The sequence below is a fragment of the Oryctolagus cuniculus genome, chromosome 11, assembly GCF_051225735.1.
Source record: "Oryctolagus cuniculus isolate XC-2025 breed Fujian yellow rabbit chromosome 11, ASM5122573v1, whole genome shotgun sequence".
NCBI lineage: Eukaryota > Metazoa > Chordata > Mammalia > Lagomorpha > Leporidae > Oryctolagus > Oryctolagus cuniculus.
This window is the reverse complement of record NC_142877.1, coordinates 10,810,074-10,836,879: the sequence shown is the minus strand read 5'-3', so window position 1 is coordinate 10,836,879 and position 26,806 is coordinate 10,810,074. Positions and strand designations below refer to the sequence as shown.

The window sequence follows — 26,806 nt, the reverse complement described above, 5'->3', positions numbered from 1 at the left end:
TGCTGAGGTCACCACTTTGGGATGCCCACATCCTGTATCAGAGTGCCAGGGTTCAACCCCAGTTCTGCTTCCAGTTCCAGCTTCCTGCTAACACACAGCCTTGGGAGGCAGCAATGATAGCTCCAGGACTTGGTCACTGCCACCCATGTGGGAGACCCAGACGGAATTCCTGGCTTCAGCCTGGTCCAGCCTCGGCTGAGGGGGCCACACGGGGAATGAACAAGCAGATGGAAGATAGTGCTCTCTTGCTCTCTCTCTCTCTCTCCCTGCCTTTGAAATATATATATATATAAAATATATGTTTGAAATATATTTGAAATTGATATTTTCTTCTTTTTCTTTAAATATATATATATAAAATATATATATATATTTTTAAAGAATCGGAAGAAAATATCTTCCATGCCAAGCTGAGTATCCTTGTGTCTTGCCTGGTAAGCTTTTCCTTCCCCCAGAATTGTGTTGACTTCATTATAGTGTGTTTGCCTGAGATGCAAGTGAGAAATGCATGGCTCATAAAACCCCACACTCATTTCCATTAGATTTTCAGACGTAAAATTTGGCAGAACTCCGTGACAACCATTTACAGATACAGTGAATAATGTTCAGCTTCTCTGGAAAAATAAACCAAAGCAATCTTTCCCATATCTTATGTTTATGTTAAACTTTGTTTTCTCTTCTAGGTATTCTTATGGGAGCAGTTATAAAAATTATAGAGTTCAAAAAACTGGCGAATTGGAAGGTAGGTTTGCCTAACTGCATTTTTAAACATAATCACAAGCTTTGGTTTTCACACTGATGGTTATACTGGCTTTCTGATCGTTACTTGACTGTCAGTGAAGTTGTTTATGCTGTCCCATTGCTTTTGAACATTCTCAGGTTGATACCTTTACATCTGAGATTTTAGGGCAAGCATGACTCTCACACTGGTGTGAATAAACATGAGAGCACACAATGTTTATTTGTTGTTTGCATTTTTATAATCCTTATGCTTCTAATTGATAGGGGAAGAGGCTAATTAGCATTAAACATGAAGCAGTGTTTACTGCTCCCAGGGCCACTCTGACAGGTAAGGACAGCTGCCTGTTCATCTGGCACCGTAGCGCTTAATTTACTTAAGACACATGAGCTGGAGCCAGCGCCGTGGCTCACTTGGTTAATCCTCCGCCTGCGGCGCCACCATCCCATATGGGCGCTGGGTTCTAGTCCTGGTTGCTCCTCTTCTAGTCCAGCTCTCTGCCCGGAAGGGCAGTGGAGGATGGCCCAAGTGCTTGGGCCCTGCACCCGCATGGGAGACCAGGAGGAAGCACCTGGCTCCTGGCTTTGGATCAGTGCAGCGCGCCAGCCATGGCAGTCATTTGGGGGGTGAACCAATGGAAGGAAGACCTTTCTCTCTGTCTCTCTCTCACTATCTAACTCTATCTGTCAAATAAATAATTAAAAAAAAAAAAAAGACACATTAGCTGATGTCCTCATGACAGCCTTGTGAGATAGACCAGGTGCTGCACACCTCATTTTTCCAGAGGAAGAGAGTGGCACTCAGAGAGGCTGGGGCGTGTGCAGTGTCACAGCCAGGTTGAGTCTCGTGTCCAGGCTGTCCAGCCTGAACGGGCAGTGTGTTCACCAGCATACCAGCTGGCACAGGTCGCTGATTCCATAGCCTTGTGTTGACACAGTGCTTACTAGCGGGTGAGCGTCATCCTGGAATACACGGACCAACAGCAGCTCAAAATTCAACTTAAACTGGAGCATTCATATAGATCAGAGCGATATTAGTAGACGTGTTGGAAAATTCAATTTGTGGAGGAAAATAAGGTCCTTTCCAAAGTAATCAAGCACTAAATGGCTAAAACCATCACACTGAGCCCCCAACTTGGTTCCGTTTTAACCGCCCTGGGCTGTTCCTGTGACAGAGCAGGTGAAGCCACCGTCTGCAACACCAGCCCCGGCTGCACCACTTCACATCCAGCTCCCTGCTAATGCGCCTGGGAAAGCAGCAGATGGCACCCGTGTGGGAGACCCGGATGAAGCTCTAGGGCCCTGGCTTCTGCCTTGCCTGGCCCCGGCTGTTGTGGCCATTTGAGGGAGTGAACCAGAGGATGGAAGCTCTCTCTCCCTCTCTCTGTAACTCTGCCTTTCAAATAGAATCAAATAAATCTTAAAAAACAGTAATAATAAAGTTTTAACTGCCCTAATAGTGGGGATCCGAAATCCCTTTCTCTAGTTCTAGGCTAGATATAGCCCGATGGGTAATTATTACCCATTAATCTATTTGATTTGATTTGAAATCAGTTGTTCAAAATTTGAATTGATATAAAAAACAGTTCAGATTTTTAGTTTGATTTTAAAATACTATTAATCTATATAAAATTTGGCAATTTCACATAAAAATCTGAACTTCTAGCTTTTCTTGAAAAAGCGAAGCTCTTTTAACATTAGGCCCACCAAAAGAGACCCATGGACCAGCGTATGGCGTAGCTGGTAAAGTCGCTGCCTGTAGTGCCGTCATCCCATATGGGCACCGGTACAAGTCCCTGCTGCTCCACTTCTGGTCCAGCTCTCTGCTATGACCTGGGAAAGCAGTAGAAGATGGCCCAAGTCCTTGGGCCCCTGCACCCACGTGGGAGACCTGGAAGAAGCTCCTGGCTCCTGGCTCTGGATCGGCACAGCTCCTGCCCTTGCAGCTATTGTTCTCTCTCTCTCTCTCTCTCTCTCTCTCTCTCTGCCTCTCCTCTCTCTGTGTAACTCTTGACTTTCAAGTAAATAAATAAATCTTAAAAAAAAAAAAAGAAAGAAAGAAAGAAAAAAAACCAGAGACCCTGAGCCGTGGCTGTGCCCCTGGTCTGGCAGCGTGGCCCCAGGAAACCTGGCATCGGTGAGCCCTGCCCTGAGCGGTAGCAGGAGGGATGGGCAGGTATCTCTCGCTTTTAGTTTAATGTGCTTCAGTGTTACTGATTGCCCCACAGATGTGACTTTGCAAGATAAAATCATAGTAATGTGTACAGCATGGTAACGTGATCAGCAGCTGAACCAGAGTTGACTGGCAGTTTAAATGCCTGAAGAGCCATTCGGGCAGCCAGGGCCTGACCTGGGGAAAGGCGGGGTTTCTAGGCTGGGAGGCTGGGGCCAGCCTCCTGGAGGAGCAGGCATCTGTGGAGAGCAGGGTGGAAAGAGGGCATCGGTCTGGAAACTCAGGAGCAGGAGCAGCAGGAGACAGAAACCAGCGTGAAGCTCCGCTTCCAGACTGCCCTCGGGGCCACCTCCATCTCCACTGTCTATGTGCAACACACTTCTTTATATGAACTTGCTGTTTTACTTATGTGTGTTTTTAGCAGTTTTAAAAAGAATTTTATTCGTTTATTTAGTTGAGAGGCAAAGAGAGAGTTCCACCTGCTGTTGCACTCCCCGAATGTCTGTAACAGCAGGGTTGGGCCAGGCTGAAGCTGGCCCGTGTGGGTGGCAGGGACCCAGCATTAGCAGGAAGCGGACATTAGGAGCAGAGCTGGGACTTGAATGCAGGTACCCCGTTATGGGATCTGGGTGTCCCAACCCAGCACCCTAATGGCCAAACAGCTCCCCCCTTTTTATTATGGTAAAATGCACATAGCATGACATTTAGTTTTAGCAATTTTAAGTGTGTCATTCAGTAACGTTCAATATTTTCACAGTGTTGAGCACCCATCAAACTGTCTATTTCCAGAATTGTTCACCATCCCAGGCAGAAACTCTGTGTCCACGAGCAGTAACTGCCCATTTCCCCATAACCAACACCCCCAGCACCTTTAACCTACTTCCCACCGCTATGAGTCTGCCTGCTCAGTACCACATATCAGTAAAATCATACAGTGTTTGTCCTGGCATATTTACTAGCGTGATGTTTCCCGCTTGCCACAGCAGGTCTGAGAATTTGGTTTCTTTTTGTGGGTGGATGGTCCTTATTTTGAAGTATGTGCCGCAGTTTGCCTCTCCATTCATCTCTTGATGGAGCCATGGGCTGTTTTCCACTTTTCAGCTACTTTTTTTTTTAAATTTTTTATTTGACAGGTAGAGTTAGACAGTGAGAGAGAGACAGGGAGAAAGGTCTTCCTTCCGTTGGTTCACCCCCCAAATGGCCGCTACGGCCAGAACTACGCCGATCTGAAGCCAGGAGCCAGGTGCTTCCTCCTGGTCTCCCATGCGGGTGCAGGGCCCAAGCACTTGGGCCATCCTCCACTGCCTTCTGGGGCCACAGCAGAGAGCTGGCCTGGAAGAGGAGCAACCGGGACAGAATCCGGCACCCATATGGGATGGCGGCGCCGCAGGCGGAGGATTAACCTAGTGAGCCACGGGCACCGGCCCCTCAGCTACTTTGAATAGAGCTGCTGTGGACATTGGATACCATGAAATCTTAATTTAAGTCAGGAACCAAGTCTGTTTTCATAAATACAGTGATGTCCGCCATGGCCCTGGGGATCGGCACGTTGGAAAGAGCTTTAGCATGGCAGTGCTGAGCTCAGTTGTCCGATTTATTTGGGATTGAAAAAGAAGGGCAGGGGCTTGGCTTCCTCAGTCTGTGCGGTGAGCGGTACTGGATGCACACGGCTCATGTAGCGCCTAAAGTCACTCCCCCCCATTTAGGGGAGACGGCGCCACGAGAGCCTGGGCCTTCTCTGTGACAGCTTCCCTGAGAGGTGGGGGAAAGGGACTCACTTCAAGGCTGCAAACAAAGGACCGGTAGCTGCGGCTTAAGACACGGATTCGTTCCCTCACAGTCCCGGGGCCCCGGCACTCACGGCCTGCGACTCGGCCGGGTCTTAGGCCTGCTCCTTGGTCCGCGGTCCTTTTCTGTCCCTTACAAGTGCCCTTCTCTTGGATGTCACATGATCTCGTCCCATCCTTACCTTAATCACAGCTGCAGGCACAGTCGCCACGCAAGGCCATGTGCTGGGGGCCCCAGGGCATGGGTTGGGGTGAGGTGCCCTGTGCAGCCCCACTACAAGTAGGCTCTCCATTCCCCCGGGGAATCTGGTGTTTGAAATAGGATCTGTGCGGTGCTCCCACTGGACAGACCCCAAAAGTAGCGGCCCCACAATCACAGCGCTTAGCCTCTTCCTCTTCACGTGGCCCCGGCTGAGTCTGAGCTTATCATGCCGTTATTTTGAGACGTAACAAGGCATTTTTCAGAAGTCATCATTTGCTTCCATTTTGAGCCTTTTTTGATGTTATTTTGGTCTTTGTGGTAACAGCTGTACATTTGCGAGATGACATTTAGTCATCCCTCTGAGTAGGGGTTTTGATAAGAAATCAGACTGTCGAGATGGTGGCACAGAGCTGTTCACGTGACAGAGCGCTGACTGTGAGATGAGGGAGACTCTTACAGGTCGCTGTTGGGGTCTAAGGGCCGCGACAGACTCATTCCCCGGTCTCACAGCAGTTAGACACAGGTTAATACAGAGCATGAGGTTCTCCTCTAGGAGTGCCTTTCAGAGTGGCACTAAATGTCTGAATATTTGAATCAAAAGCATGGCAAGGGGCTGGCTTCAGGGCCACACCCCCGGTCCCCAGGGGGTCAGCTGGGGACTGTCTCCTTGCAGACGGACTTAGGAAGGTGGCAGCACGGGGTGTGTTTGTGCACTTGTTTTTCAAACTGCTCATTATGAATCAAAACTTTCTACGTTAATTTTCTTTCCTAAGCAACAAGAACCGTGTCCCGAGTGTGTGGAAGCAGTTCACTGTGCTCTTTCTTTGTGGGTTGCCTTTTAAAATCTCCTGGCCTGCATTTTAAAACGCAGTTTAGTTTGGGGGTGGGTTTCGGGTGAGGGGCTCTCCTGCTTGCATTTGTGGTCAGGTAGTCATCTCCGCGTCCCCGCTGGGCTGGGCCCCGAGGATCGTTTCAGCTCGTCATTGGTAAATCCGTTTATTAACTACACAAAGCCGTGCCTCTGAAAATACCCATTTTGTGTTTACAGGAAGAAGAAATGTTCCGCCCCAACATGTTTTTCCTCCTCCTGCTCCCGCCTATCATCTTTGAGTCTGGCTACTCGCTGCACAAGGTGAGGCTCGGGCGCCTTCTCGTGTCGGGGAGGCAGGGTCCTTAGCGTGGCCGCCCGTCCAGCAGGGGCGCGTCTGTGTTCCGTCGTGTGCAGTGGGGTCCAAACGCGATAGATTGGCTGCTGTGTGGCCAGTCCACCCCGTGTTCTCCATAGAGGAAGTTGGCCAGATTAAACCTAAGTGGCACACGGATGAAACCTTAACTCATCTTGTTGGACAGACTGACACAGGTCAACAGGACAGCCTGTCTTGGGACAACAGGGACATGCGCCCCAGGCCTTGGCTTCTCTCACTCACCCCGCAGGGCCTCCCTCCCTCCTCGGCCGGCCGTCCTTCCTGGTCCCCTCTCTGTGCCCATCCCCCAGCCTTCTCCTCTCCTGCCTACTCCATGCCCCGCTGCCCCCCAGGCCCGAGCCATCCTGCCCCAGTTGTCCAGTGCGGAGGCTGCGGCACTGGGGCCCAGAGCCGCTCTGCCTGGTGTCGCCGTCCCGGCCGGGACAGTGAGCCGTGGCCAGGGCCCCTGCCGGTCTGTCTTGGCTTTGCTGGTCTCTGTCTTCCCAGAGTCGCTCCTTCTGCCTGCCCAGGAACTTCTCACTTTAAGCTTGTGTGTTGCATGGCTTTTTCCTGGTCTGTAAATTTCCTTTGAATATAAAAATATTTAAGTTTTAAAATAAGGTAATTTCAACTTAAAATACTAATAATACAGCATTTATTTTGTGTATGTAGTAAAACACCTTGAAGGATAGAGAGGAAGGAACCTGGACTTTGGAGCCAGAGAGGTGTAGGTCTGGTCACACGCTGCCCCCTGCAGGTGCCATTTTAGTAGAGTGGAAATTAAAGACAAAACCCAGACAACCCCAAACCCCGCTTCCTGGGTGGCTTTGGGGTTTACACGGGGTGAAAGGATGTGGGCAACGCCCCGCCCACCACACCCAGTGAAGGGAGTGCTCCGTCCTTGTGATTAACAGCGTCAGGGTCACCAGGAGCAGGAGTCTCAGCTCATTAAGTTAACCTTGAATTTGTCACAAAGTTTTGGTAAAAACATACAAATTAAATCTTTAGTTTTCTACCTGGATATTAAAACAAAGATATTTTAACATTTTTAGTTCAGATTTTTTTAAGTTCTTATTTTCTTGGGCATCTATTTAAAGAAAATGTGGGGGGGAAAGCATAATGTAAAAAAAAAAACCAGATCTTACAGTTACTGATGTCAGATAATTATTAAAAAAGAAAAAAACAGACAAAAGGAGTTGAAGGTCAACATCTCTGCACTTTCATTTTGTAAACAGGCTTTGTAGCCAGGTTTTGAAAATGTTTCAAACACATGTGACAGGGTGTGGCAGGGACAGATGTGAACTGGAATCCCAGTTCATTTGTGTGTCCTTCCTGCCCTCCTATAAAGGAGTTAGGCAGTGACTTTGAATTTAATGTTTTATCTTAGTGTTGGCGCACTTGCTCATATAAATATACATTTCAGGAACACAATCATCAGTCATTATGCATTAAGTAGACAGCTACTGGTTTTGTTTTTTGTTTTTTAAGATTTATTTTATTTATTTGAAAAGCAGAGTTACAGAGAGAGAGCTCTTCCATCCGCTGGCTCATCCCCTAAATGGCTGCAATGGCCAGGCCACAGCCAGGAGCCAGGAGCTTCTTCCAGGTCTCCCACATGGGTGCAGAAGCCCAAGACCTTGAGCCATCTTCCACTGCTTTCCCCGGCACATTAGCAGGGAGCTGGATCGGATGTGGAGCAGCCGGGACTCAGACCGGTGCCCGTATAGGATGCTGGTGTTGTAGGTAGCAGCTTTACCCACTGTGCCACAATGGCAGTCGAGCTACTGTTAATCAGATTGTAAATGTTGTATAAGAATCGGAAGTTGGAGAGAGAGGTAAGTGTGCTCTGTGTGGCAGAGGGGTGTTCTTTCAGTGGGGTAACTGGAATTTGGGAAAGTTTCAGTATCAAGGTTAATACTAACCAACGACATAATTTATATCTGAATTAGATCCCTGTAAACAGTACAAGGCCAGTTAGTCTAATGTGTTTTTAAATAACAAAATAAAGCAGCTATTCGCAAAGAAAAAATCATAGACAAAAGCCCTTGGTTTAGAAAAAAACAAATCATTGTGTTTGCCTTGAGTTATTTTAAAATCCTTTGTGCACTGAAGATTGATAGGCCAACCAAAGGAAGTGAACATCCGATCACGAGCCGCTGAGCCAGACTACAAAGGAGTTTCCTGCAGGAGCGTGGCTTAGTGGGGCTGTCAGTACACTCACTCCTCTGAAGTGAGCGGTCAAACAGCAGACCCCGTCCACGCTGGCACCCAAGGCCCACCAGGCCCCTGAGTCGATCAGTATGGTTCTAAGAGACAGCTTGATCTCCTTAACTTTGGAAGAGGTAGCCATGTTCCTTAGACTCAAATATTTTCTCTTAATTGCTGTGAAGTGTAGATAGAAGCATACTTTGTCTGTCATACTTGATGATGATACTAATAGAGGGAAATAAAATTATTTAAAAGTCCTGAACAAGAAAAAGGAAATTTTGGTAGTAGTATAACCTATTCTCTAGATGTTCTTTGTAACAATGCACCTGTTCTTAATTAAGTGAAAAAAATTAGATAGATTTTGGGGTTTTTTGTTTGTTTGAGTCTCTAGTTCATTCTCAAAGGCATGCTTGTAACAGCTGGGGCTGGTCACTCCACCTGGGTCTCCCATGTGGGTGGCAGGGTGCCCGTTAGCAGGGAGACGGATCGGAAGTCGAGCCAGGACTTGAACCTGGGACCTATTTGTTACAGGGTGTCCTAAGTGGCATCTTAGCCACTGTGTCAGACATTCACCCCAGATTCAGGGTTTTGATCAAACATGAAAAACAGTTCATTCTTCCAGTGCCTGCTTTTTGGTCGTCTGCCATCTGACAGGCAGCGTGGCAGTGACCACTGTGCAGAGGCAGGTGTGGCCATTGCCCCACTGAGCCTGCAGCCTCATTGGGAAGACAGACATCCATCAAACAGATGCAGAAATAAATGGAAGACCTCAGCCGTGTCAGATGAGACCAGCAGAGGATTGCTGCGTGTTGAGAGCCTGGAGCAGGGTCTGAGCTGGGAGCTGTCTCCATGGTCGGGAAGAGGGGAGATGCCCTGAGGTCTTGGGATGCTTGGTGTTCACCAGGAGAGACAAAAGGCAGCTCGGTACCAGAGGGCGCCACAGGGTCACTCCGTTCCGTTAGGTGCAGCTGCATCTCCAGTGGGGGGTGGAGTGGGGGCGCCACAGGGTCACTCCGTTCCGTTAGGTGCAGCTGCATCTCCAGTGGGGGGTGGAGTGGGGGCAGCACAGTCAGGTTAGGTGCAGCTGCATCTCCAGTGGGGGGCAGAGTGGGGGGAAGCACAGTCAGGTTAGGTGCAGCTGCATCTCCAGTGGGGGGCGGAGTGGGGGCGGCACAGTCAGGTTAGGTGCAGCTGCTTCTCCAGTGGAAGGGGGCGGAGTGGGGGCGGCACAGTCAGGTTTGTCCTTTGGAAGGTTCCTCTGGAGAAGGCAAAGGGACGAGGACAGCCGGGAAGAGCCTCCTGGGCGCTGTGGCCACGTCCAGCTGAGGGATGCTGTGCATGGCGTGGGGCGCTGCAGTCTGTGTGGAGTGAGGGCTTCCCAGACAGGGCAGTGCTGCACCGTCACCGAGCCAGGCCTGCGCCCAGAGCCAGCCTCACTGCTGGGCCGGCCTTTCTAATCGTTTCTGATTTCCGTTCTTTCGAACAGGGTAACTTCTTTCAAAACATTGGTTCCATCACCCTGTTTGCTGTTTTTGGCACGGCCATCTCTGCTTTTGTAGTAGGTGGAGGAATTTATTTTCTGGGCCAGGTAAGAAAAACATTTTTTTTTTTAACACTTGGGAATCATATCCTTAGAGCGAGTGCAGGGAGGCAGGGCTGGGTGGGGCCATCTCATGGGGCCTGGGTTTCACTTTCAGGGTAAACACCCCAGAAGGAAGCCCCAGGCCACAGGAGGCACAGGAAGGCATGGGAAACTGTTTCCAGGTATCCTCCCAGAACTTTGGAATTGGGTCGATCTTTTCTGTAATCCCTAAAGTATTTGATTTTATTTGCAAGCCATCACTGTGTGAAATTGGATGCCTAAAAATACATAGCATCAAGATCTTCAGACTGTAACGGTATTACTTGGGTTGTCAGGTGGGCCAAATCAGAGTTGAAGAGTTTTTTAATTAAGATTTGCATTTTAAAATCAAAGATAATTCTGAATCTGTTCACTCCATTCTAAGCTGTCTGCCTGTAGGATTTTTTAAAGATTTATTTATTTATTTGTATTTTTTAAAAAGATTTTTTTAATTTATTTGAAAGACAGAGTTAAAAAGAGAGGTAGAGAGAGAGAGAGAGAGAGGTCTTCCATCCACTGGTTCACTCCCCAATTGGCCGCAACGGCCGGAGCTGCGCCAATCCGAAGCCAGGAGCCAGGAGCTTCTTCCAGGTCTCTCATGCAGGTGCAGGGGCTCAAGGACTTGGGCCACCCTCCACTGCCTTCCCAGGCCACAGCAGAGAGCTGGATCGGAAGAGGAGCAGCTGGGACTCAAACAGGCGCCCATAAGGGATGCTGGCACTGCAGGCGATGGCTTTACCTGCTGCACCACAGCGCCGGCCCCTGTCTGTAGGATTTTATACTCTGGATTCTGCTCCGTGCCAAAGCCACTTCCCAGTGGCATCAATTGAAAGTCCCATACTTGAGACTTCAGATTACTTTAAATGAATTTAGAGCAGACCTAGGCAGGACAGTCAGATCTGTGGCTTCACATCACGCACGGCCATGCGTGTCGCAGCGCTTTTCCTTCGGTGTCAGTTGTAGAGAGATTGCCTGCCCCAGTTCTGAAAACTAAGTTGAGGGTCAGGCCCGGGTAAGCGGCGGATCGCTCACGTGGGCAAGCTGTCTTCTCGTGACGGCTGAAGCCCACGCCGCCCGATTTTCACCTGTGTTTCCGCCTCCATGGCACCCAGGCGGTCTGCAGCTTGGTGCATTGCTCAAACACGGAAACGCGGGAGAAGGGAACCGCGTCGGTCGGGCTTGGGACACGCAGCATTCCCGCTCATACTTGCGTTGTGTGCTGACCAAACGCAGGTTCAGATGAAGCGAAGGCGTGTTCTTTATTTCTCAAGTGGTTTGGGCGGAGGAGGTGATGTCCGCATTCGTGTGATGAGATGCTGACGGGCATTTCATCTTCTCCACTGTTCTCCAGGGGTTTTTGTGTCTGTGTGTCTGTGTGTTCTATTTTACAGGCTGATGTAATCTCTAAGCTCAACATGACAGACAGGTAAATGCCTCATCCCGTGACACTATGAGACCGCTTTGCAGACTGGGGAGACTTTCTCCACGTCGCTCCCTGGTGTGGTTCTCTCTGTCCCTGCTGCCGCTGGTGATTTCTGCTGTGGAATTTACTCCACGCGAATCTAATCTGTGTCTCTGAAATGAATAAAAAGTCCTTTGAGGCTTTTGGGAGACCCCTAGAGCACCTCTGACTGAAGTGATTCGTTTGGTTTAAGCTTACAGGGAAGACCTGCGCTCGGTCAGCCGCCCACCCTGTCCACGTACTGTCCCGTTGTCCTGTATCGAGAGTCACCTTCGGGTCTTTCCCCGGCCCTGACGACGGCTGTGTCTTCTTGGGAGAGCCGGGGTGGGGGTGGGGGCGAGGCGGAGCTCTGCTCTGGCGTTCCCACCACGCCGGGGTCGCGGAGCAGGCAGGGCCAGGGAGCTCTCTGGCTCTCCCTCTGCGTCCAGAGCTCCCGGGAGCACTGCCTAGTGAGAGCCATCTGGGAGACCTGTCTCGGAGTTTCCACAACGGGCTTAGCGAGAAGCAACCTAGACAGCTGTGTCCCGGGCGGCTGGACAGGGGAGCTGGCCGAGTCCGCCCGCTGCCCCTCGCTGGGAAGTGCCCCATGCAGCTTTGCTTGGTGTTCCTGCATCCCTTAGCGCCCGGCCCGTTCTGATGGCACAGCTGGGGGCTGGGGAGTGAGGCCGCGGGCTTTAGCCCCACATCCCTCCAGGCCCAGCCAGCCAGCCAGCGCTTCCGGTGCTTAGCAGCAGCTTAGCGACTGGCGAGTAGAATCTTAGAACCCTTTCCCTGGGAAATGTGTCCCTGATTGCAAGTCCATCCCAGTCCCGCCCCTGTCCCCGCCCTGGTCATGAATTTTTGGAGCTTTTGTTTGTTATAAGGCAATTTTTATAGATAGCCAATCCTCCAACTCCACGGGTTCCACGTCCAGGGATTCAACCAATCACAGATCGGAAATAGCTGGAAAAAGAGGCGTGTCTGCATTGGACATGTGCGGGCTCATCGTTTCTCCTCATTGCTCCCTGCACAGGCCAGTACAACATCGTGGACGTAGTGTTCGTGTTGTGTTAGTCGCATGGCAGTGCAGGGGTGCGTACAGTCCACAGGAGGATGTGTAGGTGACGTGCCGATCTCCACCACTTTATATGGGGAGCTTGGTGTCCCCGCCGGAGGGCACCAAGGAGCGTCTGTGTACAGGAGCACTCAGAGCCAGGAACTGGACGTAGAGCAGAGCTTAGGCCCCGCGTTTGCAGCTATTTTCAAGTGAAAGGAAGTGCCCCGGACATAAGGGAGGCCTCGCAGACTCAAGCCTTCAGCACATTGAGGAGCAACCGGCCAGAGATCCAGACAGTGCTGCAAAGTTTCTATAGCTTATTTTACCTTGAGAGGCGGAGAGCGTGCTCTTACCCACTGGTTCACTCCCCCAGACGCCTGCAGTGACCCGGTTTGGGTTGGGCTGAGCTGGCCGCCAAGAGCTCAGTGCAGGTCTCTCTTACGTGTGGCAGGAACCCGGTTACTTGGCTTCACTTCCCTCTCAGGGTCTGTGTTAGCAGGAAGCTGGAGTCAGAAGCCAGAGCCGGGTGGGGAACGTAGGTACTCTGATATGGGAGGCAGGCATCCTGTGAGGTCAAACGCCCACCCAGATAGTAAAATTGATTGATTGATTGGAGTGCCAGAGAGATGGCGTTCCCATCCGCTGGGTCACTCCCCCAAGTGTGTGCAGTGACAGGGGCTGGGCCAGGGCTGAAGCTGGGAGCTAGGAACGCAATTCGGGTCTCCCACGTGGTTGGCAAAATCGCGATTCTTGGAGCTGTCACCACGGCCTCCCAGGGTCTGCATTGGCAGGAAGCTGGAGTCAGGAACCGGAGCCAGGAATTAAACCCAGCAGCTCCAGTGTGGGACAAGGGGTCTTAATCACCAGGCTAAACACGCACTCCCTTTTCTGCTTTAACGCGAGTAGATGTCTGTGCAGTTGAATTGACCTGGTGGCTGGAGTGTTGAGGAGGGAGAGGACGAGCCCGGCTTGACATGCGCAGGTAGTGTGTCTTCCTGCTCACACAGGTGCTCCCTGTGCCCCATTTCCTGTCAGGAACTGTACCCTAGAGGAGGACTGCTTTGGAGGCCCGAAACCACAGAGCTGAGGGCCCGGCAGAGCGCTTGGCAGCGCAGAGCCGGCCAGGTGTGAGACAGGCGGACAGTGGCCAGCAGAGAGCACAGCTGTCGGACGGGCCACGCCCCAGCCCCCCCAGCGATTACCGTGTGGAAGCAAGGGCCCAGACGTGCACGACGGTTAACTTTTTTTTTTTTTTTTTTTCAAAAGAACCAAGACTTGTATACTTTTATAAGGAGTTTTCCAGATTTTAAATGTTGGCAATTTAATAAGTTTTGCAAAAACACCATTCGGGCCAAACATGAGACTCACAGACCACTCACTGCAACTCTGCGCTCTAGAAAACAAAACAATAACTTGGACGCAGAGTTTTGTCTCGGTGATATTTCTGCTGAACGATTCCACTCCTGGACACCTGAAGTGTTCTCTATCCGGTCTGTTTGTCTTCCGTTTGTCAGGCTTGCTACCTGTTGAGGTGACGCAGGAAAGAAAGCGTGTCTGCAGGTTGCACCCGTGGCTTCTGGCCTCCTGAGCACGGAGCCACGGAGCTGGGCAGTGTGCCCAGCAGGCTGTGAGCCCTCGGTGCGCACCTCCCGGTGTAGAGACAGCCCCCGATTCAGACGTCCCAGATTCCCTGGCAGGAATCCGCTGCCCTCGTTTGACTCCCAAGAAAGCCGGCTGTGTTTAATGACGTACAAGGAGCTTCCCCCTGGCCTTTTGTTATGAAACATGTCAAACACGCAGAAGAGGCGCAACACAGAGCAGTCACTCGCCCACGGCCACCCCGAGACCCTGCAGTCTCCGTTCCACCGGGTGGGGCTATTCTCCCTGTGCCCAGAGCCCAGTCACTCGCCCACGGCCACCCCGAGACCCTGCAGTCTCCGTTCCACTGGGCGGGGCGTCCCCTGTCCCTCCCTCTCTGTTGGTTGGTCCTACAGTTCCTCCCTCTCTGTTGGTTGGTCCTACAGTTCCTGCCCCGACTGCCAGTTCAGGTGCCTCAGGATTATGGCCAAGCATCCACCAGGCCTTGAGTTCTGTACATCTCAAACCCAACACAGGCTCGTTGGTTTTGTTGTTGTTGTTGTTGTTGTTTTTGACAAGCAGAGTGGACAGTGAGAGAGAAACAGAGAGAAAGGTCTTCCTTTGCCGTTGGTTCACCCTCCAATGGCTGCCGCGGCCGGTGCGCTGCGCCCAGCGCACCACGCTGATCTGATGGCAGGAGCCAGGAGCCAGGTGCTTCTCCTGGTCTCCCATGGGGTGCAGGGTCCAAGCACTTGGGCCATCCTCCACTGCACTCCCTGGCCACAGCAGAGAGCTGGCCTGGAAGAGGGGCAACCGGGACAGAATCTGGCACCCCGACCGGGACTAGAACCCGGTGTGCTGGCGCCGCAAGGCGGAGGATTAGCCTATTGAGCTGCAGCGCCAGCCTGTTTTTTTTTTTTTAAGAGAAGCTTGTTGACACAGGACTGTGGCGGCGCCAGGTGGTGGCTTCCTGCAGGACAGCCTCCAGGGGCTCTGTGGTAGTTCTCCCACTGGGCCGCAGCCCAGCTCTGCCCTGACTGGCTTCGTCCTCGGCACGCTCACCCCACATGGCAGCACCGATGGCTCCAGGCTCATGTCATCCTCATTCAGCCAGCCTGCCCCCAGTGACCCTCACTGACCCAGCCTGGGCCCCATGCCTGTGCCCAGAGCCCAGTGTGACTGTGGTTGCAGGGATGGCCCCTGGGACAGACTGGGTGCTGTCGCCAAGCCCGGGGGCTGCCGAGCAGAGAGAAGCGTGGTGGCCACCTCCCGTACTTCCCTTGGGAATGGGAGGGCCGCCGAGGCCCACAGGCATGCACGCAGCCCTTCCCGGGCCTGCCGCCACCTCCCAGGCCTGCGGGCTGGACGGTCCCGGCATCCTTCGCAGCCCTCATGATGTTGCTGTAGGTGGTGAGGGTGAGCAAAGGCGAGAAGCTCCGTGTCCCGGCTCAGCATGAGGTCCCAGGGCCAGTCCCAGCGGGGGGCTATGCCTTCCTCCCGCTGCCACCCTCTGCAGTGTCTGACCGCGCTCAGCACAGATCCCGGGAACACACCTGTGCACGCTCACGGGCGTGCTCACCTCCAAGAGGACAGCTGGGATCTGCGCACTGAGGTCTGGACAGAGATCATCTGTGGGGTCCACAGGCCCTCCTGGGCGAATTCATGTAATCCCACCCCCAGGGAGCTACCATGGAAACTGTGGCTCCAGTTACCCGATCTCGGGAGAGAGCGCTATTGACAGGACGGCCAGGCCGGGCTGTGCTCAGCCTGTGCGGGGCCTGTGCGGGGCCTGTGTGCCCCTCCCCGGCTGCCCACTGCAGAGCGCAGTGCCTGCGGGCCGTGTGCAGTCTCTGGCTTGTGACTTGCAGGGCCATCCCCGCGGGCTGGCCATGTTTTGTCTCAGGTGTAGTGGAAGAGGGCAGAGCTCTCTGCTGAGCGAGGGGAAAGCCGAGCTTGGTACAGTCTGAGGGAAGAGGAGGGACAGTGTCTAAGGGAGGAGCCCTCAGGCTCACGTGCACCTCCCCTGCCTGTGTCGCCTGCTCACCTGCTGCCGCACGCGACACCGGCCGTCCGCTCGTCGGGCAGCCAAGCTCGCTGCCTCCTCGGGTTGCTTGCTGTTACCTCAGCCTGGCCAGCGGCTTCCTGTCACGTAGGTTCTTGCTTAGATAAGTGTCACCTCTTTCTTGACACTGACCCCTCCCCCCTTCAAGGTGACCGGGGCTACTCTGTCTCATGCCACCCTGATCTATTGCCCAGGTCACTCTCGCGTTCTCTAGATGTGTCTGAGTCCCTGGGTATGGCCGTGGCCACCGTGGTGGTGAGAGCAAGGACGCGAGCCTGCCTGTAGCCCTGGTCTGCCACTTGCTACCTGACTGACCTTGGACGGGCTGCGTCCTCTCGTGTCCCTCAGCGTCCTGCTGTGTCCCTGGGACAGTGGCAGTGTTGTGTCCTGCAGTTGCGGTGTGGGTCATCGAGGTGCTCTGTGACGAGTGCCGGGTCAGCGCCCGGGCGCGGTGCGTGCCATGGAGAACTTTGCAGCCTCAGTTCGCCTCAGTGCCTGAGACCCCGTAGGCAGCTGATCGATCTTCACGGGTGCTCTCAGCAAGACCCTCGGGCCTGGCTAGGAGATGGCGTTGGGCAGTCTGGGACGTTGCTGATCGGAGTGGAAATGAGGCTGGGTCCCAGATGGCACTGCGATGTTTGGCAAAGCCAGCAGCTCCTGGGCTCCAGCCGCCCTGGCCAAGAGGCCTGGCCACTGTATGATGTGTTTAAGTGAATATCTTCCATCCGTGTTTGGTCAAAGTCAAGTCTCAGTGCTGCTGGTGGGTAGCCGTTGCTAGCCACTCGCTCTCGAGTGGGCCTTGCGCAGTGCCGTCCACCGTGTCAGCCAGCAGACAGTGGGGAATGCGCACCGTCTCCTGTCGCTACTCCACTGCAGCGCGCCCTGTTCCGTCCCGTCCCATCCTTGGCTTTAGTGCTTTCCCGCGTGGACCGGCCGGTGCGGGTTAAGATCCCCAGCCTTCTCTCTTCTTGCAGCTTCGCGTTTGGCTCCCTGATATCTGCAGTCGACCCCGTGGCCACGATCGCTATTTTCAACGCGCTGCACGTGGACCCCGTGCTCAACATGTTGGTCTTTGGAGAGAGCATCCTCAACGACGCCGTCTCCATCGTCCTGACCAAGTAAGCGTGGGGAGGAGAGAGCAGGCCGCCCTCCTCGAGCGCAGAATCCAGAGTCCCTAGACCAGAGGCTCGGGCGTTTACCCCGGTTGCGGGAGCAGTGGCCTGTCCTCGGGGGGCGGGGCTCCCCCGGGTCCTTCCCTGTGCGTCTGCCCTGGCAGGCCACGTCGGGCCACAGGAATATGTCAGGGTCCAGGGTGCTTCGGAGAGGAGAGCTCGCCGTTAGTGCCTGCTGAGCCCCGATGTCACCAGCGTCAAGGAGGGTGCTTACTAAGTGTGGCTTCCGGCCCCGCCCTCGGAGCTTGGGATTCAGTGGGTCCGGGGCGAGTCCCAAGGCCGTGGGGTTGAGGCAGGGGCCCCGGATGATGACGCAGCGGCCCGCTGAGGGGCCTGTGTCTGGGCAGCATGGGCAGAGCTGTTTCACAGCTGTGCGGCGGGGCAGTCACACTAACGGCTGGCCCGCCTCCAGGGCCTGCTGTGTGGGAGCCGCTTGGTAAGCCGCAGGTCTCTTCCCGGGCTCCCAGGCGTTGCTGCCCTGCTTGCTGGGATCTGAGAGGTGAAAGATGAGCCATACAGTGTCAAGAAGTCGCAGGGAAAAGGAAATGCGTCTCAGATAACTTTCCTCGCTGCAGGGCGATTCCTTGCACTCTGCTTTCTGTGGTGGCCGTAACACATGGGGAAGCCGGGGGGCCTGGGGAGCTGTGCCAGAAACGGCACAGTCCATCAAGGAAGTGGGGAAGAGAGCCCTGGTGTTGTCAGAGACGAGCCGAGAGACTTGGAGAGGCCGGTCTGGCGCTGTAGAACGGTCTGTCCTCTGGGGCGTTCCCGGTCAAGCACGACCACTCTGCGGTGGTTAGCATTTTCCTGAGAGCTGATTGCAGACTAGAAAACATTTTATAGTGGAGAGAGTCCAGACCTGCATGCAGGCCACAGAGACGCCACCCGCCGCTGTGTGACCCTGGGCCGGCTCTGGCTCTGGCTCTCTGGGCTGTGAGTTCCTGAGCCATAAAGTGAGGGTGATGCTGCCTCAGCCTGGGCCCGGACAGGAGGAATGAAGAGTTGCACGGCACCGCCGTATACCACGTGGCACCCAAGCCCCTCCCCCAGCCACCTTTTGGCCACGTGGGCCCCGGTGTTGCCCTAACTGCGGGAAGAGCCTACTAGACGCTGGTTGCAAGGGATGCTCCCCAGACCTTAACAAAAAGCCAAGCCAAAAAAACAAACTCTAAAATACTTTGTTATTCTAAAGGTAATCCGTGTATTCATGTAAAATTTAGAAAGAAAAATGCAAGCACAAAGGAAGAAGTGTTCACACACTGCTGCTGCCTGGAGCTGATTATGGCTCCTCATTGGGGCAAGCGCGGGGGTACTTAAGTGGGCTCATGCCCTCGGAGTGTCGGTCGTCCTCTGCACCATCGTGTTGCTGGTTATACCATCATGTTCCTGGTTGTACGCTGACTGATCGCACCAGGTCCCTGTTGCTGGCTTTTTCTGTTTCTCTTAGCAGAATTTCTGTACCACTGATAGGAAGTTAGCATCCATCGTGCCGCAAGGCCTTTGAAAACCCTGATGGCAGCATTTCTTCTCCTCCGGGATCCACTCTGAAAGCTGCTCAGCCTTCTGCTTGTTGCTTTTCTCTCACATCCTGGCTGCACAGACTGAACATTTGTGATAAGGACTTGCGCCCAACTTGGAGGTGACATCATGAGCTATTTTTGTACATTAGGAGCTAAACTCAAAAGCTTTGTCTCTGATTTATTTAAAGATCAGAAATCTGTCAGAAGTAGGACTGCTTCTGGGCCTTTTCCACATTTCTTTGCTGCACAAAGGGCCCAAGATGAGATCGTTTCTTTTTTTTTAAGATTGATTTATTTATTTTGAAAGTCAGAGAAAATCTTCCATGCATTGGTACACTCCCCTAGATGACCACAATGGCCAGGGTTGAGTCAGGCCAAAGCCAAGAGCCTGGAGCGTCACTTGGGTCTCCCCCGTGGGTGGCAGGGCCCACACCCTCGGGCCATCTTCCACTGAGGTTCCCAGGCCATTAGCAGGGAGCAGCCGGGACACAGACCAGCACCCACGTGAGATGCTGGCGTGGCAGGCAGCGGCTTCACCTGCCATACCGAGATCTTCGTTTATAACAGCGCCACTACCAGCACTACTGTGAGTAGCCTGAGGCCCTACCTGGAAAGGCGCCTTTGGAGACGGGGCTCACCTGTGGCGGTGTTCCCACGGCGGGACCGCCCGCAGCGCTGTCAGCACCTGCTCTTGCACCCCCTGCACTGCGGAGAGCCGGCTGACTTAGGGATGAGCTCCCACCCTCTGCGAAGATGCCACAGGCCGGGGTCGCTGTCCGTCATCCTTGGGGGAGGGCCCTGTGCGCCGGATGCCTCTGAGACCAGGGGATGTGAGGGGCTCAGTCCGCACGGTGACAGCTGCGTGGAGGAGTGGACCAGGGGAACACAGCCAGGAAGGACCGAGCAGGGCTCCTCCCCCGTTGTGTGCAGAGCCCAGGAGCTGGGGCAGGGGGCTGCTAGCTGTCTTTTTAAAAAGTTATGTATTTGAAAGGCAGAGCAGTGGGGTTGGGGAGGGAGAGAGCTCTTCCGTGCGCTGGTTCACTCCCCAAGGCTGGGCCAGGCTGCAGCCGGGGGCTCCCGCGGGCCCCACCGGGGTGCTCTGCCCTGCAGCCCCGCAGCCCGGCGCTGCCTTCGCGCTCCCTGGGTTGTCAGGGGAGTCAGCCTGTGGAGGGCGAAGCTTCCAGGCTCCTCACGGGAGTGATGCGTTTGTCCTTGCAGCTGAATGTGCAAGCGAGTGACCCCTTTGGATGTCGTCTCCTTAAGTGCCAGAAAGGGAACCATCTTCTGTTTCTGCATTAGCCTGAGTTGCTGTGATTTTGACTTCTGCGATGACAATTCGCAAACTCCTTGCTGTGGACGAGACTTCTGGGTCTCCCCAGCTGCTGCTGACACGTGTGAACAGATGTGGAGGCAGTGTTGTCTCATTCCTTAGGGTGTGAGCGGGGGGGGGGGGGGGGGGAGGTGCAGCCCCTACCGGAGCGCCGGGGCCGAGCCCCTCCCCCACTGCTGCTCTAGCGCCTACCAGGGCCCCCGAAAGGCAGCTGGGGCTGACCTGAGGCCTCGGGTCCCTGCCACCCACGTGGAAGACCAGGATGGAGTCCTGGCTCCTGGCTCTGGCCTGGCCCAGCCCTGGCTGTTGTGGGCATCTGGGGAGTGAGCCAGGGGTTGGGAGATCTCTTTGTCACTGTGTCTCCCTTTCTCTCTCTCACTCTGCCTTTCAATTAAATAAATTAAAAAAATAATAATACATGTAGCAAATTGCCAGTCCAGACAGAGTCCCGATTCTGCCCTCATTTTTCTTTTTTAAGTTTTATTTTTATTTATTTGAAAGAGCTACAGAGAGAGGTAGACAGAGAGAGAGAGGTCTTCCATCCGCTGGCTCACTCCCCAGATGGCCACAGCAGCTGAAGCTGCGACGATTCAAAGCCAGGAGCTTCTTCCTGGTTCCCCACGCGGGTGCAGGGCCCGAGGACTGGGGCCATCTTCTGCTTTCCCAGACCGTAGCAGAGAGCTGGATGGGAAGAGGAGCAGCCGGGACTAGAACTGGCGCCCATATGGGATGCTGGCGCTTCAGGCCAGGGCGTTAACCTGCTGCGCCACAGTGCCGGCCCCCATCTGCCCTCATTTTTCTTGAGCGCAAAACCATTGGCCAGCCTGGTTCTGCTGCCGACCCCAGGTGACCTCACCGCACTCCTCACCCTCTCTGGGCCTTGGCCTCCTCCTGGCGGGGAGAAGGCAGTGGAGTCGGAGCCCTGTGGGGGGGTGCTGCACACGATGGGAACGGTGGGTGGCCGTGGCCTTCCCACGCGCCTTTCCCATGAGGGCCCTTGCTGGCTCTCCTGGGAGAGCAAGGAGATGGGAGGAGAAAGTTGGCTTCCTCTTTGCAGGGCTTCTCGGAGCCTTCATTCTGCCGTGTCCCGCCTTGACCTGCGCTGTCGGTTTCCTGGGTGTGACCAAGCCACTCTCCCACCCGAGACCATCCTGCTTGAAAAGGAAGTGCTGGGTGTCCCATGCACTGCTCCTGGTTCCATTCCCTGTTCAGCAGAACCGCACTGAGTGTCCTGTGCGTGCTGGATCTGCCTCGGGCTGTGGCCACGTGGCTGTGACCAGGAGGGACACAGGCATGGTTTTCACGTGCTGTGATCAACAAGTCAGGCCCACGAGAGGCTGCTGAAGGGTCAGGCGCCTGGAGAGCGTGGACTGGCCCTGGGTTTGAGGGACGGATAGGGAGCTAACTGGGGCAAGGGAGAAGGAGGACCCTACAGGGAGGTGCCAGTGACACTGTGGCCCTGCCCCACGCGAGGAGGAGAGGCCGGAGAGCAGTGGTGGGGAGGCAGCGTCAGCACAGGTGGTGCGTCGTAAGGCATCGTTTAAGCTGCCGCGTGGAGGAGGCAGGGACAGACCGAGGTGAGCAAGGCCCAGCCCTGGGAGGAGGGGTGAGGGAGGGGGAAGCAGGGGGATTAGAGAGCTGGGAGGCAGAGCCACGGGAAGAGCCCCCGCAGTGGAGTGCTGATGGCTTTCCCTGTGGGAATAAGCCCAGTGACTGCTTCATGACTGCCGTTGACTGTGCTCTGTTGCAGTGAGAGGGACGTCCTCCCCAGCCTTCCTCTCTAATGCCTCCCAGCGCCCTCCCGTCGGCCCACCGTCTGACGGTGCTTCTCCGGCGGCTCCCTTCTCTGCCTCCATTTCAGGTTTATCACAGGATTCCCACTGAGCCCCCGGCTTCAGAATGCACTGCCAGAGCCCTCCCCAGCCCCCGGCTCCTGTCACCTTCCCCCCGCCTGGCCACCGCCAGGCTCAGCTCCGGGAACCCGCACTGAGTTCCCACGCCAGGCCGCGTGTTTGGGCTCCCTGCTTTAAACATGGTGCTCCCTCGCCCACGGGCGCTTTCCCTCGTCTCCTCCCCTGGTAACCAAGCCCGGCTCACACATCGTCACACACCCCCAGGCTGTCCGCTGGCCCTCGGGTGGGTCCTCGGCCCTGGGCCCTTCCCCCAGGCTGTCCGCTCCCCCCCTCCCCGGTCTCCCTTGGCGGACGGGGGGCACCAGGGCCGTGACCCTCACCTCTGAGTGCCTGGCAGCTGCGGCAGTCCTGGGCCAGAGGAGGGGACAGTCAGCCTGGGACTGATCAGTGACGGCTGAGTGAGAGGATGCGCTGGGCACCGGGAGCCCCAGGGCCCCCCGAGAACCGCGTCCATCACATTTTGACTTCTGCTTCCGTTTATTTCCTAGCACAGCTGAAGGTTTAACAAGGAAAAACATGTCAGACGTCAGCGGGTGGCAGACCTTCCTGCAGGCCCTCGGCTACTTCCTGAAGATGTTCTTCGGCTCGGCGGCGCTCGGCACACTGACGGGCCTGATCTCTGCGCTGATATCCTTTACCGGAGGCGCATGCGCGGCGGTGGCGGCTCTGAGCAGGCCGAGCTCTGGCCGGTTCTCCGGCCCTCGAGGAGCCCGTTGTAACCTCCGGTTTTGTGGAAAAGAGGAGCCCTATGCCTAGCTTTGAGGTGGGAAACGCCCAACTCAAGGATTTAAAATGTAGCAGGTGCACTCCTTTTTTAAAGATTTTATTTATTTATTTGAGAAGTAGAGTTACAGAGAGAGAGAGAGAGACAGAGAGAAAGGTCTTCCGTCCGCTGGTTCACCCCCCAGATGGCCGCAATGGCCGGAGCTGCGCCGATCCAAAGCCAGGAGCCAGGAGCTTCTTCCAGGTCTCCCACGTGGGTGCAGGGGCCATCCTCCACTGCTTTCCCAGGCCATGGGAGAGGGCTGGATTGGAAGTGGAGCAGCGGGGACTAGAACCGGCGCCCATATGGAATGCCAGCTGCAGGCGGAGGATTAACCCACTGTGCCAGGGTGTCAGTTTTCAACCCGAGCCCTGCTGAGAGCATCCGGGATGTGGGCCACCAGGTGTGATTTTCCCCTCCCGCTGACTCAGGCTCCTGGGCAGAAAGTTGGAAATGAATTGCCTTTGAAAACACCGAAGGGCTGAAGAGGGCTCCCAGCGTGCTCCGGCTGCGTGCTCCGGCCAGGTCCTTTGCGGGGGTTTGGGCGCTTCACCTCCCATGAGCTTTGCCAGCCACTAAGAGGCTTGTTAAGGCCACTGACGCCATTAGTGCTGGAGAAAGTTCGTTCTGTTTAACCTAGGAGCGGGCCCCACCCCAGCATTCCTGCGGCGCCTAAGCCTGTGTCAAGGAGAGACATGGCTTCATCCACACGCAGTTTGCCCCACTGATGGCCTGCAGAGACTCTTGGCCTTTTGCGGGCATGTGTTCCTGCCGTCAGCTCCTTCACCCCGAAGTCTGAAGGCTGACAGCTTCTCCTGTTGTGCCAATAGGCAGAAGGAAGAAAGGAGAAAACTCGGTTCCAGTTGAGCGTTTTCCTCCGTGCCTCATTACCTAGTGGAGTGCCCTGAGCGTGCACACGCCGTGAGCAAAGTCGGGGCGGAGTCAGTGCCTGAGCCCCGTGCACGCACTGTGAGTGAGGTCGGGGCAGAGTCAGTGCCCAAGCCCCGTGCACGCACCGTGAGTGAGGTCGGGGTGGAGTCAGTGCCCGAGCCCCGTGCACGCACCGTGAGTGAGGTCGGGGCGGAGTCAGTGCCCAAGCCCCGTGCACGCACCGTGAGCGAGGTCGGGGCAGAGTCAGTGCCCAAGCCCCGTGCACGCACCGTGAGCGAGGTCGGGGTGGAGTCAGTGCCCAAACCTCGTCACGGGACACTGAACTGGGACATTGAACCCCAGCGAGAGGAAGTCGGGGCGGTGCCCATCCGTGCTCTGTCTGATGTCCTCAGGTGGGGGTGACAGCGCTGAGGGGCCCTGGCAGCGGGGGCTGGTCCTCTCTCTGGCTTAGTCTCGGCGTTAATATCCTTCTAACAGGCCTGCACCGCGGCTCACTAGGCTAATCCTCTGCCTTGCGGCGCCGGCACACTGGGTTCTAGTCCCGGTCGGGGTGCCGGATTCTGTCCCGGTTGCCCCTCTTCCAGGCCAGCTCTCTGCTGTGGCCAGGGAGTGCAGTGGAGGATGGCCCAAGTGCTTGGGCCCTGCACCCCATGGGAGACCAGGAGAAGCACCTGGCTCCTGCCATCAGATCAGTGAGGTGCGCCAGCCACAGCGCGCCAGCCGCAGCGGCCATTGGAGGGTGAACCAACGGCAAAGGAAGACCTTTCTCTCTGTCTCTCTCTCTCTCTCACTGTCCACTCTGCCTGTAAAAAAAAAAAATATATATATATATCCTTCTAACATGACCAACGCAGAGCCAAGGAGCTTGCTCCACTCCCCGGGCCCCCGACACATTCCCAGTCCTCTAAGTCAGCAATTTTTCTTTTTTAAGATTTATTTATTTATTTATTTCAAAAGCAGTTACAGAGAAAGAGAAGGAAAGATAGGGGGAGAGGTCTTCCATCCGCTGGTTCGCTCTCCAAATGGCCTCAATGGCCAGGGCTGTGCCCGGCTGGATCCAGGAGCCCAGAGCCTCTTCCAGGTCTCCCCCGAGGGCGGCGGAGGCCTAAGTACTTGGGCCATCTGCTGCTGCTTTCCAGTCCAGTGTTTTTTAAAAGAAAGTTCTTTCATTCTTTAATTTGAAAGGAGAGACAGAGATCTCCCACATCTCTGCTGGTTTATTTTCCAAATGCCTGCAACAGCCAGGTCTGGGCCAGGCTTGCGCGGGGAGTCATGGACTCAGTCTGGGTCTCAGACCCCAGTGGGTGGCAGGGACCCAGGTCCTTGAGCCATCACCTGCTGCCTCCCAGGGTGCACATCGGCAGGACGCTGGAATCCAGAGTGGAGCTGGGACTTGAACCAGGCTCTGGTACAGGTCGCAGGGTCCCACACAGCGTGTACCCGCCACACCGTACACCCACCCTAAGTCAGCATCTTCAAATGAGTCAACTTGGGTTGATTCTCATTCTGCCCAGTGTTTGTCTCGGGGCTTTAGTGTCTCAGTGTTCTGTCGGATCCCCTTGCTTTAGTGACGGGCTCCCTGCAGAGAAAGCCCCGTAGGGACGAGTCCTCCCTCGCAACCTAGGGTGTCCCAGGATGCTGGTACCCGTTGTTTAGCTTGCGAAGACAGCTGTCTGTGACTTCTGTCTGCCGCCGGCTGGCGCTCGCTTCTCTTTCCTTGACGCTGGCCCACGTGCTGAAGCACATCGACTTGAGGAAGACGCCGTCCCTGGAGTTCGGCATGATGATCATTTTCGCGTACCTGCCGTATGGGCTCGCGGAAGGGATCTCGCTCTCAGGTGGGTGACAGAGGCCTGGAACTGCGCTGTCAGGCCGGATAGAAGGGCTTCTGTGGGCGGGGTCACTCCCGGTCGCCAGAGCCAATCAGAGCTCAGAAGAGCGCAAGCCGGAGAGGGGGGATACATCTGGGGGCAGGGCCGCCGGATCCGGGGGCTCGCTCACTCCGTTGGTGTCGTGGCCACGTTTTGTCCCTCCCGCCTCCTCTCATTTCCCCTCGTCAGCTGCACGACGTGGGCGGGAGGTTCAGCCCGGGAAGTCCCCCCAACCCCGTTTACTGATGAGAAAACCCCTGCCAAGAGAGCGGAGATACGCTGCACAAGGTCACAGCTGCATTCTCACCCGCTGTCTTTGACTCAGGAACTGGCACCCACCAGCCCCTCTAACACAGCTCCCTCCAAAACCCAGAGGGGCAGGCAGGGGGTGGCGGCAGCCCAAGGATATGAAGGTGGCGTCTGTGGGACACACCTGGCCTGCAGTCGGCTTTTTTTTTTTTTTTTTTTTAGGTTTATTTTATTTATTTGAAAGGCAGAGTTACAGAGTGAGAGAGAGAGAGAGATCTTTGATCCACTGGTTCACGAGCCAGAGTGCAGGGGCCCAAGCACTTGGGCCATCTTCCACTGCTTTCCCGGGTGCATTAGCAGGGAGCTGGATCAGAAGGGGAGCAGCTGGGACTTGAACCGGCACCCACATGGGATGCGGCACTGCAGGCAGCTCCTTTACCTGGTACGCCACAGCGCCTGCCCCTGTATTTGACGTAACATTCCTGAGATCCTAAGAAGGTGACATGCACTCAGGGTGCAGGGGCAGTGAGATTCGGGGCAGACCGTGTGGCCCGGTGCCTTGCGTTGCACCTGGGGAGGAGGCTGGCAGTGCCCTGCGTCAGAGCTGGTGCCCGGCGAGGACAGTGCGCGCCAGCTCCCGGCTGGCCGCTCAGCCCTGGGCCACCAGACTGGGCTTAGTCGGTGTCCCCACCCACAAGTGGGCAGGCAAGTCTGCACCCAGTTTCTTAAATTGATGGTGAGGATGCCATGTTTGCGCACGTCTCGGAGTTCTTACTTTCTCGTTGCGGCACAGCGGATGGGTCGTGTGGCCGTTCGAAGGACATTGGGTGTTTCCAGATTTGGGATGGGGACACTGATGCATTTACTGTTAGTTGTCCAGCTTTGAAGGTGGTCTCCCGCTGACCCGTGACGTCCGTGGCTGTTTGCTGCGTGATTTGTTTTGCTTAGCGTCTCTTGCTGTGTCTTCAAGTTCGCTGAGCTTTTCTTGCGCTGTGCGGGTCTCCTGTTAATCTCATTTCAGCTTTCGCGTTCACACACAGAGATGC

At 55.1% G+C, this 26,806-nt stretch overlaps 1 protein-coding gene and 1 long non-coding RNA gene across 6 annotated transcripts in view; one reads left to right on the top strand and one right to left on the bottom strand.

Moving 5' to 3' along the window:
* The window catches only part of SLC9A8 (solute carrier family 9 member A8), a 72,826-nt gene that overhangs the window by 29,451 nt on the left and 16,569 nt on the right, over positions 1–26,806 (top strand). For 3 of the 5 annotated variants that reach the window (XM_089307058.1, XM_089307057.1, XM_089307059.1), the window contains 6 exons: positions 684–742; positions 5,949–6,032; positions 9,779–9,880; positions 11,305–11,339; positions 17,026–17,169; positions 22,475–22,794. In XM_089307058.1, the coding sequence (XP_089163184.1) occupies positions 684–742; positions 5,949–6,032; positions 9,779–9,880; positions 11,305–11,339; positions 17,026–17,169; positions 22,475–22,742 (692 nt within the window). In that variant the 3' untranslated portion in view covers positions 22,743–22,794. Of the gene's footprint in view, positions 1–683; positions 743–5,948; positions 6,033–9,778; positions 9,881–11,304; positions 11,340–17,025; positions 17,170–22,474; positions 22,795–25,372; positions 25,479–26,806 lie in introns of those variants that run through there. The other 2 variants (XM_070051707.2, XM_051844933.3) reach the window with 1 other exon arrangement.
* LOC149123327 (uncharacterized) lies at positions 20,096–22,476 on the bottom strand. The gene is made up of 2 exons (XR_016215786.1): positions 22,307–22,476; positions 20,096–20,754 (listed from the first exon to the last, which is right to left on the bottom strand). It is a non-coding gene; the product is annotated as an uncharacterized LOC149123327 (long non-coding RNA).